Source organism: Limanda limanda, chromosome 11 (genome assembly GCF_963576545.1).
Source record: "Limanda limanda chromosome 11, fLimLim1.1, whole genome shotgun sequence".
Classification (NCBI taxonomy): Eukaryota; Metazoa; Chordata; class Actinopteri; order Pleuronectiformes; family Pleuronectidae; genus Limanda; species Limanda limanda.
In genome coordinates, this window is record NC_083646.1 from 579,651 (window position 1) to 598,344 (window position 18,694).

The following is an 18,694-nucleotide window of genomic DNA, read 5'->3' on the forward strand; positions in this document are numbered from 1 at the left end:
TATTTGGGTTACACAGTATTCGTGTTACACAGTATTTGTTTGACGCAGTATTTGTGTAACGCAGTATTTGTGTACTTTATGTTGTCTGGTGTGTCTTTGTGTTTCCACTCAGAAACTCGCGGGTTCGCTTTATATAAACACCAGCGTCCAGCAGCAATCCGCGGGGCGGGCGGTGCTCCTCGGCTCCGGTGTCATGTGACCACTTGCTGCTCTCTGATTGGTTGTAAAGCGAATGGTGTACATTGACACGTTGTCATAGAGACTGACTCCACCCAACATCCGAAACGTCCGCGCGCCGTTGTATCAAACAAGCCCTCCCCGACAGATGCTTGTGGGCGGGGCGTGAGAGGCGAACGGGGAGGGGATTGGCTGAGAGCGGCAGCGGCGGGCCGAGCTGTGATTGGTCAGAAGTAGAGAGAAGCGCTGTCAGTCAGAACGTGGCCCCGCCCCCTGGAACCAGACCGCTCCAGGACCAGAACCGAACGGATCCTCGGACCAGCGCGGGGTTAGGGTTCGGGTTCGGAACGATCTTCAGTGCGTCCGGGCGGGCGGGGAGCGAACCGCCGAGGGGCGCTGGGTTTCAGGGCGGGGATGTCCCGGCTGCTGGAGAGTAGGAGACAGGACAGGATGAAGGAAATCAACCTGAAGGTGCGTCCACACGACAAGGACACACACACACACACACACACACAACACCGATCACACACACACACACACACTGATCACACACCGGTCACACACCGAGGGGGGGGGACGCGTCACTTTCCGTCTGTCTCTCTTTGTCTCACGTCTCAGAAAACCTCTGTTCCGTTAGACAGATGTGATCGATGGTTCCGATCGATCCGCGAGGGGAGGATCATCGGTGTGTGTCTGTCTGAGTGTGTGTGAGAGAGTGTGTGTGTGTGTGTGTGTGTGAGAGTGTGTGTGTGTGAGACGCTGAAGTTGAACAGAAACGGGAAACGACTTTTTTCTCAGTTTAGAAGCTTCGATGATTTAAATGTGTGCGAGTTGTGTGTCTGTGTGTGTTTCAGTGTGTGTGTCTGTGTTTCAGTGTGTATCTGTTTTTGTGTTTTTATGTTTCCGTGTGTGTTCGTGTGTTTCGGTGTGTGTCCGTTAACAGCAGCGTGGCCGCTTTGTCCTGCAGGAGGAAACGAGGGGGGAGGGGAGCCGTGCGCGTGCGCGCGTCTGTGTGTGCGTGCACGTCTTTCTATACTTCTGAGGACCATCACACTGAGGGGGGGGGGGGCAGTGGGTTAAGGTCAGGGACTGGTTAAGGTAAGGGAATTGTCAAGGTTAGGGACTGGTTAAGTTAAGGGACTGGTTAAGGTTAGGGACTGGTTAAGGTTAGGGAATTGTCAAGGTTAGGGACTGGTTATGGTTAGGGACTGGTTATGGTTAGGGACTGGTTAAGGTAAGGGACTGGTTAAGGTTAGGGACTGGTTCAGGGACTGGTTAAGGTAAGGGACTGGTTAAGGTTAGGGACTGGTTAAGGTTAGGGACTGGTTCAGGTAAGGGACTGGTTAAGGGACTGGTTAAGGTAAGGGACTGGTTAAGGTTAGGGACTGGTTCAGGGACTGGTTAAGGTAAGGGACTGGTTAAGGTTAGGGACTGGTTAAGGTTAGGGACTGGTTCAGGTAAGGGACTGGTTAAGGGACTGGTTAAGGTAAGGGACTGGTTAAGGTTAGGGACTGGTTCAGGTTAGGGACTGGTTCAGGTAAGGGACTGGTTAAGGGACTGGTTAAGGTAAGGGACTGGTTAAGGTTAGGGACTGGTTAAGGTTAGGGACTGGTTCAGGTAAGGGACTGGTTCAGGTAAGGGACTGGTTAAGGTAAGGAGTTAGTATCAACAGAGAGGACAGTTCCTGATAAAGCCTGGGGTGGGGGGTGTGTGATTAAGGATTAGGGGACATCTTAAGGGGGGGGGGGTCGAGGGGGTGTAATTAAGGGGACGTCTCAGACGTGGAGCTGAAGAACAGAGAGATGTTTGTAGATGTTTGTGGAGGACACGGAGGCTGGGACAGGAACCTCCGTGGACAAACAGACTTCCTGTAGAAGAAGTGAGAAACAGGAAGTGTGAGAGATGTCCTCACTCCATCTTCTGTCCTCTTTGACCTTTGACCTGTGGAAAGAAACATGCAAAGTGGGTCAGATGAGGGTCAGGGTTCAAGTGTCCTCACACCTAGAGACAGGGGGGGGGGGCACTGAGGAGCAACAGAATCACATCTCTCTCTCTCTGTCTCTCTCTCCCCTCTCTCTCTCTCTCTCCTCTCCTCTCCTCTCTCTGCTCTCTCCTATCTCCCTCTCTCCTATCTCCCTCTCTCTCTCTCTCTCTCTCTCTCCTATCTCCCTCTCTCCTTTCTCTCCCTCTCTCTCTCTCCTCGGTCCCTCTCTCTCTCTCTCCTCTGTCCCTCTCTCTCTCTCTCTCCCTCTCTCTCTCTCTTTCTCTCCCTCTGTCTCCTCTCTCTCTTCTCTCTCTCTCTCTCCTCTCCTCTATCTTTCTCTCTCCTCTCCTCTCCTCTCTCTTTCTCTCTCTCTCTCTCTCTCTCTCTCTCTCTCTCTCTCTCTCTCTCTCTCTCTCTCTCTCTCTCTCTCCTCTCTCTCTGTCTCTCTTTCTCTCTCTCTCTCTCTCTCTCTCTCTCTCTCTCTCTCTCTCTCTCTCTCTCTCCTCTCTCTCTCTCCCTCTCACCCTTTCTCTCCTCTCTCTCTCTCTCCTCTCCTCTCTCTCTCTCTCTCTCTGTCTCATGACCTCCCCCAGACAGAGCTCTCTTTCTTTCCCTCCATCACTGAGCTCTTTATTTATTGATTGATCAGCTGATCAGTATTTATTTGTCGTTCTAATGAATAAACTGTTTTCTGTCGTTTCACTTACACGTCTGATGATGTCCCATGATCACCCTGGGAGTTGTAGTGCTGTACACACACACACACACACACACACACACACACACACACACACACACACACACACACACACACACACACACACACACACACACACACAAACTGTACTGATTGTTTGGTCTCTTTTACCTTTTTAATTAGAAAACTAGCTACTAGTTTCAGTGTCTGTCTGTCTGTCTGTCTGTCTGTCTGTCTGTCTGTCTGTCTGTCTGTCTGTCTGTCTGTCTGTCTGTCTGTGTGTCTGTCTGTCTGTCTCTCTGTCTGTCTGTAACTACCTGTCTGTCTGTCTGTCTGTCTGTCTGTCTGTCTGTCTGTCTGTCTGTCTGTCTGTCTGTCTGTCTGTCTGTCTGTCTGTCTGTCTGTCTGTCTGTCTGTCTGTCTGTCTGTCTGTCTGTCTGTCTGTCTGTCTGTCTGTCTGTCTGTCTGTCTGTCTGTCTGTCTGTCTGTCTGTCTGTCTGTCTGTCTGTCTGTCTGTCTGTCTGTCTGTCATTTCATTAAAGTCTCAAACAAAACTTGTGTTTTGCTGATTTCACATGAAACCGCAGCCTCACTGAGTTATGAACCTTAAAACTGTTCATGATCCTCCAGTAAACTGAGAGAAGAAGAGGAGGATGAAGAAGAGGAGGAGGAGGATAATGTTCCAACATGTTTTCTCTTCATGATGCTGCTGTTTCATGTGAAATCAGCTTTACACAGTTTGCAGTTAATGATCAAACGAATGAATTACAACTGACCCGAGTAATCGATGACTAAATTAGATGTCAACCATTTATGTATCGATTATAATCCTTTCAGTGAGTCAGTCTGTGGTTGAGCTCTGATTGGCTGGTGTGTGAACCTGATGGATTGATTGTGTTTGATCAGAATAAGGAGAAGGAGCGTCTGAAGGGGCGAGAGAAGGAGGCGAGGGAGAGAGAGGCCCGGTCCAGCAACGGTCATCTGTTCACGTCTCTGACCGTGTCCTCCACCACGCTCTGCTCCTCCTGCAGCAGGAGCATCACCGCCAAGGAGGCGCTCAGCTGTCCAGGTAACGGCCCACAACATACGTGTACAACCTACACAACATACGTGTACAACCTACATGTAAAAGATACACAACATACGTGTCAAACATACATGTAAAACATACACAACATACGTGTCAAACATACACAGCATACATGTATAACATACACAACATACATGTAAAACATACATGTAAAACATACACAACATACATGTATAACATACATGTAAAACATACACAACATACATGTAAAACATACATGTAAAACATACACAACATACATGTATAACATACACAACATACATGTAAAACATACACAACAAACATGTAAAACATACATGTAAAACATACACAACATACATGTATAACATACACAACATACATGTAAAACATACATGTAAAACATACACAACAAACATGTAAAACAAACATGTATAACATACACAACATACGTGTACAACTTACATGTAAAACATACACAACATACATGTACAACCTACACAACAAACATACACAACATATATGTAAAACATACCTGTATAACATACACAACATACATGTAAAACCTACACAACAAACATGGACAACATACACAACATACATGTAAAACATACACAACATACATGTAAAACATACATGTAAAACCTACACAACAAACATGTACAACATACACAACATACATGTAAAACATACACAACATACGTGTACAACTTACATGTAAAAGATACACAACATACGTGTCAAACATACACAGCATACATGTAAAACTTACACAGCATACATGTAAAACATATACAGCATACATGTAAAACTTACACAGCATACATGTAAAACATATACAGCATACATGTAAAACATACATGTAAAACCTACACAACATACGTGTCAAACATACACAACATACATGTAAAACATACATGTAAAACATACACAACATACATGTACAACCTACACAACAAACATACACAACATATATGTAAAACATACCTGTATAACATACACAACATACATGTAAAACCTACACAACAAACATGTACAACATACACAACATACATGTAAAACATACACAACATACATGTAAAACATACATGTAAAACATACATGTAAAACATACACAACAAACATGTAAAACCTACACAACAAACATACACAACATACATGTAAAACATACATAACATACCTGTATACCATACACAACAAACATGTAAAACATACACAACATACCTGTATACCATACACAACATACATGTAAAACATACACAACATACATGTAAAACATATACAACATACATGTAAATATTCAAACCTCTCTTCATGTATAAACATGAATATTTTCTAAATGTTGATATTTTAAGTGAATCTACAGGTTGATTATATATAAATAAATCTTTCATATGAATAAACATCTGTGGTTTTAATATTCAAAGTGTCTCTGTCTCCACCCGTCTGTCTCTCAGCCTGCAACGTCACCATTCACAACCGCTGCAGAGACAGTTTGGCCAACTGTGCCAAGATGAAGCAGAAGGTGAGACCTGTCTGATGACCTGTCTGTCCTCTCTGATGACCTGTCTGTCCTCTCTGATGACCTGTCTGTCTTCAGTGATCACCTGTCTGGCTGTCTACCTTCTCTGATGACCTGTCTGTCTTCTCTGATCACCTGTCTACATTCTCTGATGACCTGTCTGTCTATCTGTCTTCTCTGATCACCTGTCTGTCTGTCTTCTCTGATGACCTGTCTGTCTGTCTGTCTTCTCTGATGACCTGTCTGGCTTCTCTGATGACCTGTCTGTCTTTTCTGAGGACCTGTCTGTCTTCACTGATGACCTGTCTGTCTTCAGTGATCACCTGTCTGACTGTCTACCGTCTCATATGACCTGTCTGTCCTCTCTGATGACCTGTCTGTCTTCAGTGATCACCTGTCTGACTGTCTACCTTCTCTGATGACCTGTCTGTCCTCTCTGATGACCTGTCTGTCTTCAGTGATCACCTGTCTACCTGTCTGTCTTCTCTGATGACCTGTCTGTCTTCTCTGATGACCTGTCTGTCTTCTCTGATCACCTGTCTACCGTCTCTGATGACCTGTCTGTCTTCACTGATGACCTGTCTGTCTGTCTGTCTTCTCTGATCACCTGTCTGTCTTCTCTGACTTCACTGATGACCTGTCTGTCTTCTGTGATCACCTGTCTGTCTGTCCGTCCTCTCTGATCACCTGTCTGTCTGTCTGACTTCACTGATGACCTGTCTGCCTTCTTCGGGCACCTGTCTGTCTCTCTCACAGCAACAGAAGCTGTCGATGGTCAGGAACAGTTCAGCTCTGCAGAGCGTCGCCCTCCGGAACAAAAGTGAGTCTGTCTGTCTGTCTGTCTGTCTGTCTGTCTGTCTGTCTGTCTGTCTGTCTGTCTGTCTGTCTGTCTGTCTGTCTGTCTGTCTGTCTGTCTGTCTGTCTGTCTGTCTGTCTGTCTGTCTGTCTGTCTGTCTGTCTGTCAGCCTGTCAGCCTGTCAGCCTGTCAGCCTGTCTGTCTGCCTGTCTGTCTGTCTGTCTGTCTGTCTGTCTGTCTGTCTGTCTGTCTGTCTGTCTGTCTGTCTGTCTGTCTGTCTGTCTGTCTGTCTGTCTGTCTGTCTGTCTGTCTGTCTGTCTGTCTGTCTGTCTGTCTGTCTGTCTGTCTCTCTGTCTGTCTGTCTGTCTGTCTGTCTGTCTGTCTGTCTGTCTGTCTGTCTGTCTGTCTGTCTGTCTGTCTGTCTGCCTGTCTGTCTGTCTGTCTGTCTGTCTGTCTGTCTGTCTGTCTGTCTGTCTGTCTGTCTGTCTGTCTGTCTGACACAGTGGCAGACCCGTTGCATCATGGGAAAGAAGAACAAGCTTTATTTCTTCTTCTCTTCATCCTCAGCTCCGATGATGAAGGAGCGTCCGAGCTCGGCCATCTATCCGTCTGAGAGTCTGCGTCAGTCGCTGCTCGGATCCCGACGGGTTCGCTCTGGACTCTCACTCGCTAAGAGCGTCTCCACCAACAACATCGCAGGGTTAGGGTTAGGGCTTTTTTAATTCATGATTCTTTTATTGTAATGGTGTTATCAAAATGCTTCCTGTGAAACAACAAATACAAATCTCTCAAAATCAGTCTCTCTCTCTCTCTCTCTCTCTCTCTGTCTCTCTCTCTCACCTGTCTGTCTCTCTCACCTCTCTCTCTCTGACCTACCTGTCTCCCCTCTCTCTCTCTCTCTCTCTCTCTCGCTCTCTCGCTCTCTCTCTCTCTCGCTCTCTCTCTCTCTCTCTCTCTCACCTGTCTGTCTCTCTGACCTGTCTCTCTCTCTCTCACCTGTCTGTCTCTCTCACCTCTCTCTCTCTCTGACCTACCTGTCTCCCCTCTCTCTCTCTCTCTCACCTGTCTCTCTCTCTCTCTCTCTCACCTGTCTGTCTCTCTCTCTCTGACCTGTCTCTCTCTCTCACCTGTCTGTCTCTCAGGGGTCTGGAGGAATCCACAGGTCTCAGGAAGATTCTCTCTCAGTCGACCGAGTCTTTAAACTTCAGGAGCAGAACTCTGTCGATGGAGTCTCTAACGGACGAAGGTCAGTCGACCTCTCTCCTGGTCACATGTGTCTGTGTGAAGCCTGCAGCTGATTGGCTCGTACAGAGTCACTTTTAAATAGAAAAACTATAAAGTGAGCTCATCAGGACAGTACTCATTGTCATGGCTCATCACGTGACTGTCGCAGGATGACGTTGGAATCGTATTAACATTTAAACGACGGGTCGGCTGGACTCTATTCATCAAGGTGCATTGTGGGAAACAGAGGGACCTGTGTGTGTCGGTGACATGTGTGTTGTTTGCAGGTGAATTCTGGTGGAGCCCCCTGCTGGAGGAGCTGCAGGTGGAGGGCAGCTGTGTTCAGGCCGACAGTTGGAGTCGTGCTGTGGAACCAAAGTTCCTGCAGACGCTTCACAAAGATCTCATCAAGCAGCAGGACGTCATCTACGGTACCAGCAGATATTTATATATATATATATATATATACATATCGTCACCCTCTCAAACAAATGCCTGAAGTGGTTTTTAACCAAAACAAATGACCAAATATTGAATATATATTTATTAATAATTTTCACTCAAAAAGGTTATGACAATACATTTTTTATTTTATTTCACAGCGCCTTTCATGTCACTCAAGGACGCTTTACAATTTAAAACAGGAGCAAACAAATAACAAGACAATTAAAATTAAAAGTGCAAGTAAAAACAGCATGGCAACTACAGTGAGAATGCAATCTTGAAAAGGTGGGTTTTGAGAGAGGATTTGAACTGAGGGAAGGAGTCAATGTTTCGGATGTCAGGTGGGAGTGAGTTCCAGAGTTTGGGAGCAGAGCGGCTGAAAGCTCTGCTCCCCATGGTGGTAAGCCGGGCAGAGGGGACAGTTAGATGGATGGAAGAGGAGGATCTGAGGGAGCGGGTGGAGGTGGCAGTGTGAAGGAGGTCAGACAGGTAGGGAGGGGCAAGGTTGTGGATGGCTTTAAAGGTATGAAGAAGAATTTTAAAGTTGATACGGAAGTGAATTGGAAGCCAGTGGAGTTGCTGTAGGATGGGGGTGATGTGGTGGAACGAGGGGGTGAGGGAGATGATACGGGCAGCTGAGTTCTGGACCAGTTGGAGTTTATGGAGGGATTTCTGGGGGAGACCAAAGAGTAGAGAATTACAGTAGTCGATACGGGAGGTGACAAGGCTATGTACAAGAATAGAGGTGGTATGGGGGGTGAGGGAGGGGCGGAGGCGATTTATGTTACGGAGATGGAAGTAGGCGGTGCGGGTGGTGATGTTGATATGAGATTTGAAGGAGAGTGAGCCATCGACATTGACACCCAGACTCTTTACCTGGGGGGAGGGGGAAACTATGGAGCTGTCAATTGAGAGGGAAAAACTGTCAACTTTGAGTAGAGTGGATTTAGTACCGACTAAAAGGATTATGACAATAGATGACCTTCACTGCGAAACTGAAGAGCCGCTGGTGATGCTCAGTCAGATCTCCATCCTGGTCTGATGCTAATGAACTAAGCTCCATTCAGTCTCAGGATCTCCTCATGCTTGAGCACCTCCACATGGTTAGCTGACGGCCTGGTGCTTGCAGGCTGGAGTACGTGACGTAGTTTCTCGGGGTGAAGTTATCCGTAACTCTTTGGTGGTGAATAGTACTCTGCATGCTGTCACACTCCATGTGTGTGTGTGTGTGTGTCCTGCAACAAGGTACTTCTGTGTTTGAGTTTGATTTCCTTGAGTTCTGGATGGTCTCTGATCACACCTTCAGAGGACTACAGGATGGGGTATAGTCTGGATCGCTTATGATATGATCATCATCGGATATGTCCTCTTCATGGTGTGGATGTGTCTGCTTGGAATCCTCAACATCATCAACAGGAGTGTTGAAGGTATCGTCTGCTCCACCTGAACAGGCCCGGTTCATTCGGCTTCATGCCTTCGACGACGGACTCGTGGTCAGTTTCAGTGGATGAAGTGTCAGACCGGTCAAGTGCAACCTTTCAACCCTTCTAGGTTAGAACCGTCACAGATGTGTGATCACTCTGAAAAACATTCAGTGCCCCGGGTCACTTGTATTAAGCTACATCAGAGATTCCACTACGGGTGCACAAGCTGTTGTAAAGAGGATCCTTTGTCATTTTTTAGTTATACACATCATTTCTAGCTGTTAGATTACCATACGGTATTCAAATCTTTCTTAATTAGATCATGTAGTGTTGAAAAGACAGAAAAGAGTGAAGACAGAAATCCGATCACTTGTAACAGCCACAGATTCTGGAGCCTGTCCACTCTTTGCTAAATGCTAGCTTCATGGACCGAGCTATTTCACTGATAAAAAGACTGAATAATTATGCAATATTTATAGCCCAGCCTATATTCTAGTAAACCTCATCACTGACCAAGAGGGGACGAGCCCTGAATCATGGAAATAACTTCAGCGGCTAGTTCGATTTTTGTTCTTCTTGATGCAGCCGCCATCTTGAAAAGCTTTCTAAGTCACGTTGTCTTTGGACTGAGGCAAAACAAACGTCACACTCTTGACATGGCCGTAATTCTACCGGGGGAGAAACACAGGATCTGTTCACTGAGGATCTGGGAGGTTTCACCGGAGGCATCATGAGGACAGGATTTAGGCAAAGAAAATCATTTTTGTCCAAAAAATGACTTTGGCATATATATGTGTGTGTATATATTTGTCTGTGTTTTAGCGTTTTAAATGTCATCAGGACGGAGTGACTGTTGTCATGGAGATTCCTCTGTGTGTCTGTTACCATGACGATGGCATCAGGATTAAGCGGTTTATGGTCTGCCTCTCAGAGCTAATCCAGACGGAGTTTCACCACGTGCGGACGCTGCGGATCATGGAGGGCGTGTACCGGCGGGGGATGCAGGAGGAGGTGCTGCTGGAGGCGGGTGTGGTTCACACCATCTTCCCCTGTCTGGACCAGCTGCTGGAGCTCCACTCCAACTTCCTGTCCGAGCTCCTGACCAGGAGGAGGGAGGGGCTGATGGAGGGCAGCGCCAACAACTTCACTGTCCGCAGCATCGGGAGCCTGCTGCTCAGACAGGTATGACATCACAGCTGCTTCCATCAGATTCATCTTCACTGTCGCTGCACAGAGGACGAGTTCAGCTTCTAACCAGAAGAGCCTAAAGCAGTACAAGTGCAGAGTATGTGCATATGTAAAGTGGAATATGTAAATAAATTAGGTCTGTACAGTAAGAAATAGATATGGAATATGAACAGTTTTGATACAAGACATTCTATGATTTAATTGTGTGTGTATGTTTGTGTGTGTGTGCGTGTGTGCGTGTGTGCGTGTGTGTGTGTGTGCGTGTGTGTGTGTGTGTGTGTGTGTGTGTGTGTGTGTGTGTGCGTGTGTGCGTGTGTGCATGTGTGTAGTTTTCAGGTGCGTGTGCAGACGACATGAGGAAACTTTACTCCGAGTTCTGCAGTCGACACCCGAAAGCTGTGAAACTCTACAAAGAAGTTTTTGCTCGAGACCGAAGACTGCAGCAGCTGGTCAGGGTGAGGATGAGACCTGGTCCTGGATCTGGTCCTGGATCTGGTCCTGGATCTGGTCCTGGATCTGGTCCTGGATCTGGTCCTGGACTGAATCACTGGGAACAGGTTTAGACAGGAACCTGGTTCTGCTGAATTTGATTTGATGGTTTTACAGATTTTAGTGAGACTCTTTCTTCCTGTTTAGACTGAACCAGATCTGGAGTCAGTCCTGAATCAAAGAGTCTTTACCAGTCTGGTTTAGTCTTTCCGAGTCTTGGACCTGTGATTAGTTTAGTTTCCTTGAATTAAGCTTGAATGAACTCATTTGGACTCGGATTCACTTTGACCCCTTTAAACCTGCTGCTGAACTGGTCCTGTTTCAGTCCCCAGGGTTTGCACCTATTTTACCTTTGTGTTTAAACCGGTTTAAAGTAGTTTCTCTCTTTTGCTCCAAAACGCTCAGCGTGTGTGTCGTGGTCCTTTGCTGCGTCGTCATGGCGTCCAGGAGTGCATCCTGCTGGTGACTCAACGAATCACCAAGTACCCCGTCCTCATCCAGCGGATCCTGGAACACACCAAAGGTAGGTGTCATGTGACATGTGTCACGTGACGTCTCCTGAGAACCTGGTGCAGTGAGTCTGCTGAGGGGACTGCAGGGGGCGCTCCTGAGCCCGTCCTGTGAGTGAGTACTGGGATCCCGCCCTCGACCCAGTGGGGGTGATGGTACCGAGGGGAACCAGAGGTGCTGCCCCCTGCAGGACATCACAGCTCGTTCCTTCCTGCAGATTTGAAACTGATCAACCAATAAGTCTTCTGTTCACACTGTATATAAATATTATTATTATGACCTTATCCTGTCTTATCTTATCTTAACTCTGACCTCTACTAACGGCTGAAAACCTCGAGTAGCCTTTGACCTCTGACCTCTGATGTCACCATGTCTCTGTGACCTCTAGGCAGTGAGGAGGAGGTGCAGGCTTTGACCAAGGCACTGCAGCTCCTGAAAGGTCTGATCAGCTCGGTGGATCAGGAGGTTCTGGAGCTGGACCGGACCAGGAGGCTGCAGGAGATCCAGGCCCGACTGGACGGGAGGGCTGTGACCGAGGTCCACGGAGGAGGCGTGTTCAGAGGAGGAGAGCTGCTGAGGAGGAGGCTCCTTCATGACGGCTCTCTCCTCTGGAAGGTCCAGGGCTCCAAAATCAAAGGTAGTGTCCAGTTGACCTGTTCCCAGGTGGAGCTGTGGGTGGAGCTGTGGGTGGAGCTGTGGGTGGAGCTGTGGGTGGAGCTAACATCTGCTCACCAGCCCTTGTGCTTTTGTCCAGATGTGCAGGTGCTGCTGATGTCAGACATCCTGGTTTTCCTTCAGGACAAAGATCAGAAATTCACCTTTGCATCACTGGTGAGTCACAGCTTCACACCTCGTCCAACCTGTCTGTCTGTCTCACCTGTCTGTCTGTCTCACCTGTCTGTCTGTCTCACCTGTCTGTCTGTCTCACCTGTCTGTCTGTCTCACCTGTCTGTCTGTCTCACCTGTCTGTCTCACCTGTCTGTCTGTCTCACCTGTCTGTCTGTCTCACCTGTCCGTCTCACCTGTCTGTCTGTCTCACCTGTCTGTCTCACCTGTCTGTCTCACCTGTCTGTCTCACCTGTCTGTCTCACCTGTCTGTCTCACCTGTCTGTCTGTCTCACCTGTCTGTCTGTCTCACCTGTCTGTCTCACCTGTCTGTCTGTCTCACCTGTGCGTCTCACCTGTCTGTCTCACCTGTCTGTCTGTCTCAGGACAAGTCTCCAGTTGTGTCTCTGACTGGCCTGATTGTCAGAGACATAGCCAATCAGGAGCGAGGGATGTACCTGATCAGTGACTCCTCCCCTCCAGCCATGTATGAGCTGCACGCTTCCTCCAAAGAAGGTCGCCGCACCTGGATGACGTGGATCCAGAAGGCTGTTCTCAGGTCAGTACTGCATTCAGTAGGTCAGTACTGCCACACTGTAGTACCGCTCTCAGGTCAGTACTGCATTCAGTAGGTCAGTACTGCCACACTGTAGTACCGCTCTCAGGTCAGTACTGCATTCAGTAGGTCAGTACTGCCACACTGTAGTACCGCTCTCAGGTCAGTACTGCATTCAGTAGGTCAGTACTGCAACACTGTAGTACTGCTCTCAGGTCAGTACTGCAACACTGAAGTACTGTTCTCAGGTCAGTACTGCATTCAGTAGGTCAGTACTGCAACACTGTAGTACTGCTCTCAGGTCAGTACTGCAACACTGTAGTACTGCTCTCAGGTCAGTACTGCAACACTGTGGTACTGCTCTCAGGAGGTCAGTACTGTTACACTGTAGTACTGCTCTCAGGTCAGTACTGCATTCAGTAGGTCAGTACTGCATTCAGTAGGTCAGTACTGCAACACTGTAGTACCGCTCTCAGGTCAGTACTTCATTCAGTAGGTCAGTACTGCATTCAGTAGGTCAGTACTGCAACACTGTAGTACCGCTCTCAGGTCAGTACTTCATTCAGTAGGTCAGTACTGCATTCATTAGGTCAGTACTGCAACACTGTAGTACTGCTCTCAGGTCAGTACTGCATCCAGTAAGTCAGTACTGTTACACTGTAGTACTGCTCTCAGGTCAATACTGCATTCAGTAGGTCAGTACTGCATTCAGTAGGTCAGTACTGCAACACTGTAGTACTGCTCTCAAGTCAGTACTGCAACACTGTAGTACCGCTCTCAGGTCAGTACTGCATTCAGTAGGTCAGTACTGCAACACTGTAGTACTGCTCTCAGGTCAGTACTGCATTCAGTGGGTCAGTACTGCAACACTGTAGTACTGCTCTCAGATCAGTACTGCATTCAGTGGGTCAGTACTGCAACACTGTAGTACTGCTCTCAGGTCAGTACTGTAACACTGTAGTACTGCTCTCAGGTCAGTACTGCATTCAGTGGGTCAGTACTGCAACACTGTAGTACTGCTCTCAGGTCAGTACTGCAACACTGTAGTACTGCTCTCAGGTCAGTACTGTAACACTGTAGTACTGCTCTCAGGTCAGTACTGCAACACTGTAGTACTGCTCTCAGGTCAGTACTTCACTGTATCATGTTTTTTTTTCAGTTGTCCATCCAGAGATGAGTTTCCTCTCATTGAGACTGAAGACAAAGCTTTACTGAGGAGAATCAGAGGTACTGCTCCTCCTCCTCCTCCTGCACCTCCTCCTCCTCCTGCACCTCCTCCTCCTCCTACTGCACCTCCTCCTCCTACTGCACCTCCTCCTACTGCACCTCCCCCTCCTCCTCCACCTCCTGCTCCTCCTCCTCCTACTGCACCTCCCCCTCCTACTTCACCTCCTGCACCTCCTCCTCCTACTGCACCTCCTGCTCCTCCTCCACATCCTGCTCCTCCTCCTCCTACTGCACCTCCTCCTCCTACTGCACCTCCTCCTACTGCACCTCCTCCTACTGCACCTCCTCCTCCTGCACCTCCTCCTCCTCCTACTGCACCTCCTGCTCCTCCTCCTCCTCCTGCACCTCCTGCTCCTCCTACTGCACCTCCTACTGCACCTCCTCCTCCTTGTCCTGCACCTCATCCTCCTCCCACTGCACCTCCTCCTACTGCACTTCCTCCTCCTCCTGCACCTCCTCCTCCTCCTACTGCACCTCCTCCTCCTGCACCTCCTCCTCATCCTACTGCACCTCCTTCCCCGAATACACCTCCTACTGAAACTCCTCCCAAAACTGCACCTCCTGCTCCTTCTCCTCCTCCTCCTACTGCACCTGCTCCTCCTACTGCACCTCCTGCTCCTCCTCCTGCACCTCCTGCTCCTCCTACTGCACCTCCTGCTCCTCCTCCTGCTGCACCTCCTCCTCCTCCTGCTGCACCTCCTCCTCATCCTACTGCACCTCCTCCTCCTCCTACTGCACCTCCTGCTCCTCCTCCTGCTGCACCTCCTCCTACACCTCTGCTCTGTCTCACAAAGAACGGGATCATTGTGTGTTTTTCCTCCTCCTCTCCTCAGCTGATATCCAGCAGAAGGACAGGGAGGTGCTGGAGCTCCTGCAGGAGCGAGTCACTCTGTTTTCTGACCTGGTGGAGGCGACAGGAACAGGAGGAGCAGAAGAAGAAGAAGGTTTGGAGGTGAGCACCTCCTCGGCCAAGCCCTCCTCCAGCTCGCTGCTCTGCAGGAACCTCTTCCGGGCGGACACTCCTCACGCTCCTCAGGCCGAGCTCCTCCTCCTCGCCTCCATCGCTGAAGGTGACGCTCGCTCCGTTGTCATTTCTTTATTATATTAGTAATAGTAATATTAGTTTGATTTGATTTGTCGGGAATCGAACCTGTGTCTTGTTTTCAGTGGACAAGCTGGCGAAGCTGCTGTTCGACTCCAACAAACAGAGGTCGACTGTAACCAACGGCAACCGGAAACTTCACAGTAAATGGAATTTCTAACCTCCTGTACAAAAACAATAATAATAACTGTATTTGAGCCGTTGATGACATCATCACCTGAATCATAACATCATCAGATTTAAATACCAAAGCTTTGTGACAGTGGAAACTGTCTGTGAGGTCTGGTGCTGCCATCTAGTGTTTGAGTGATGACACTGCCGTTCTCCTGTGTCTCAGACGGTGACTCTGGTTCTCTGAACGGCTCGTTTGACCTGAACGACCCCTCGGCACAGGTAAACAAACATGTCTCCTTCTGATTCTAACCAGTCTGTTGCCATGGTTACGGTACCATGTGATTTAGTACACATTTAGGAAGTTTATTTTCTGTTTTTGTCTCAGGACACAAACGGGAACCGGCTGCAGGAACAAACCGTAAACAAGGTAACGCTCATCACTCCTGGATCATGTGACACAGAAATCCATGTGGCCGTTGGTTGTCCTTGTTTAATAAAGAATAATAAGTACATTAAACTCTTAAAGATGGTTACAATTCTAAACACTAAATCCCATTAACAACTGGCACCTGGCAAAACCTTATCGAATCAATCACACAGTCGACAAAACTTTGCACACAAGTCGTCTGGTTGGACACAAATCTGAATCACACATTCAGCACAACTCTCAATGATGATGCACTTTGACCCAGACTGACACACACAGGTTAAACACAACTAGCCGTCTGTTGTCATCGGTAACACACAACCAGTGAAGACTGAGTTCATGTCACTTTAGGAGAAAACAACACTAAACGTCATATTTCAGAAGGTCTGCGATGGCTTTGTTCCGAGAGGTCAGAGGTCAGAGCTTCCTGTTGATGGTTCATCAATAACCAGAGTTTCCTCACGTTTGTTCCATCGTCTCCTTTTTAAACCAAGTAGAATAAAATCACTGAAACCTTCCGTGACCCGGCTGTGTCCTGGCTTTAATCTGTCTGCGATGCAGTTTTGTGTGTGTGAACATAAATTAACTAACATTAGTAAGTTAACATCACAAGTTTATAACAGCTGACTCGTCTTCACAGGAAGCTCGTCAGCGATTGGTCAACCTGAGCCTCCAACTCCACGCCCTGCAGGTGAGTTATCTTTCTGCTTATTGTTGTTGTTATTGATCATTGATCATTTTCCTGTCAGTTACTCATGTAATGATGACGTAATAGTTAATTGCCCACTGACTCCACCCCCAGGCTGCTGTGATTTGTCAAGACTCAATCCTGGAGTTGTCAGTCAGAGCAGGCCCCGCCCCATCCACCCCAGGCTCCACCTCTGGACCTGGTTCTGGTCCTATCCTCCGTCGTTCTATTTCGCGGGACACAGGATTGGACGCCAGCGGGGAGACAATGTTGCTACGGCAACAGGTAGACCGCCTGCAGCAGGAAGTGACACGCCTCCGTGTGAGAGAGGAGGGGCCTGAGAAGGGGGAACGAGCCAGCAGGAGGAGGAGCAATGGAGAAATCAGTGATGTGATGAAGGAGGAAGCGGTATGTTAAACTGAGAGTCTCATGTAAACGAAGCTAAACTAAGCTAATCTCAGGTGCCTCTGTCAACAGGGGAGCAAGAGGCGTGGCAGCAGGGACCTGGAGCCCCGCCCACCTGTCCCATTGGCCAGTCCGGAGCCAGCTGATGAGTTAGATGGCTGCAAGGAGAGAAAGGAGGAGAAGGAGGAGGAAATGATGATCTCCCCTCGCTCTGACAGCCCAAGAGGTCGGTATCGGATCTACAGGATGAATTGATCAGTGTTTAATTTGTTTAAATGAATATATTAGCTATTGTTTATTATTATCAGTGCGCTGTATGGTTGACCTGTGACCTCTGACCTCTCAGACCTGCAGGACATTCCCGAGGAGAGCGAGTGTGGAGCAGAGCCGAGTTAGGGACCTGACCTCTGACCCCAGGAACTCTGCTGATGTCGCTATGATGTCACCAGCTGATGATGACATAATTTCCTGTTTCAAAGACGCTGTTGTTTATTTCCTGAATGTTCATGAAGGAAAATCATGTGACCTGTTTACATCATCACGTGAGCTGGAGCCCCTCCCACATATGCTCCAGTGGAGGTTATGAAAGAAGGCGGGGCCCCACCGATCCATTGAGTCTTTACATTTCTGTCCTGAATCTTCAGAGGGTTAAATCCTCATGCTGCCAAAAGAGTCTTTGAGTCTGAGTCTCTGAAGTCAGAAGCTGTTTATTATATGACTGAAGCTGTTAGCATGTTAGCATGATAGCCTGGATTTGTCACTTGTATAGAACCTTTACAGATTCGGCCTTTCTGATTGGTTGGTTGGACGAACCAATCCTTTATTTAATGCTGTTATTGATCATGTTTGTTTGTAGAAATGTTAGAGTCAGAACCAGATCAAAGACAAACTTATTTGATTGTGTCGCCACGGACACTGTTGCCATGACACTGTCCTGGCTCTGAGTTTGTTCGATGTTGGTTGATTCGATGATTCAGCGTTTTAAAGGAACACTGATGAAGATAATGATGATGCTGAAGCTGAAGTTTGAAGTTAAAATCTTGATGAAGAACAAGATGAAGTTGAATCAGTCACATGATGCAAAAAAATGAGTGATCAGTTATAAAACTGATCAAACGTGAATCTCCTTGATATTTATCGAACAGATTCGTAATCTTTTTACTGTAAAAAACATTTCAGGTGTTTTTTTACATGCGATCTACCTGCAGGTGGCGCTGCTGTTTATCATTTTCTAACTTAACTCATTCACGAGTTTAACAGAAGAGAAAAAAACTGAACTTTATCAGTTTGATGATTTTCCAAAAAGAAAAACCTTTTTTTATTTTTCTAACAGTTTCTGTTCTTCAGAACGTTACATGTGTGATGATGCTGTAATATTGATGATTATTATGAATATTGGTGTAATATTGAGGCTGAGATGTTGGGCAGCAGTTTGAAACTCAAACTGAGCTCATTAAATTTGTAGCAAATTCATTAAATGCAGCCGCTTCTTATTTTCATGTTTAACGTCTGTAAAGTGACGTTTGTGTAAAAAGATTTAATGATAAAAGTGTAAATGTTTTCTGTAACATTATTATTTTCATGCTCTGTCTCTGTGTGTTCTTTATAAATCAAATCAGCTGGAAAACGTCTGTCGTTTCATTTCTGGATATTAAATCATAAAAGGCTTAATCTTTAAGTTGGATGTTTATTTATTCAACTGTACTTCGGCTCCATAGTTATTCTATCAAAACAATTGACTGTTTATAATCGTTCATGAATTGTTGATTATCATCAGTGATGATGCATCTAAATGACTGTGTATTGATGTTTATTAGAACTTTCGAGGTGAAGGTTTCAACATTAAA

The 18,694-nt window shown here is 47.2% G+C and overlaps 1 protein-coding gene across 1 annotated transcript; it reads left to right on the plus strand.

The window, feature by feature from the left end:
• Positions 1 to 473: 473 nt before the first annotated feature.
• On the plus strand, positions 474 to 18,474 carry arhgef2 (rho/rac guanine nucleotide exchange factor (GEF) 2). The gene is made up of 22 exons (XM_061080913.1): positions 474 to 648; positions 3,765 to 3,927; positions 5,364 to 5,431; positions 6,185 to 6,248; positions 6,792 to 6,924; positions 7,367 to 7,470; positions 7,736 to 7,879; positions 10,248 to 10,498; positions 10,834 to 10,959; positions 11,399 to 11,516; positions 11,892 to 12,140; positions 12,258 to 12,334; positions 12,715 to 12,887; positions 14,044 to 14,111; positions 14,945 to 15,181; positions 15,279 to 15,356; positions 15,551 to 15,606; positions 15,713 to 15,754; positions 16,395 to 16,445; positions 16,557 to 16,850; positions 16,920 to 17,073; positions 17,194 to 18,474. The coding sequence occupies exons 1-22, from the start codon at positions 592 to 594 to the stop codon at positions 17,241 to 17,243; spliced, it is 2,757 nt and encodes a 918-aa protein (XP_060936896.1). The 5' UTR covers positions 474 to 591; the 3' UTR covers positions 17,244 to 18,474.
• Positions 18,475 to 18,694: the final 220 nt, after the last annotated feature.

Bases quoted from the DNA above. Each gene is read 5' to 3' on its own strand.
- arhgef2 (XM_061080913.1), top strand. From the start codon at position 592: ATGTCCCGGCTGCTGGAGAGTAGGAGACAGGACAGGATGAAGGAAATC. The intron at 10,960-11,398 runs GTGAGGATGAGA...CAAAACGCTCAG, and splicing joins GACTGCAGCAGCTGGTCAGG to CGTGTGTGTCGTGGTCCTTT. The intron at 15,357-15,550 runs GTAAATGGAATT...CCTGTGTCTCAG, and splicing joins CGGCAACCGGAAACTTCACA to ACGGTGACTCTGGTTCTCTG.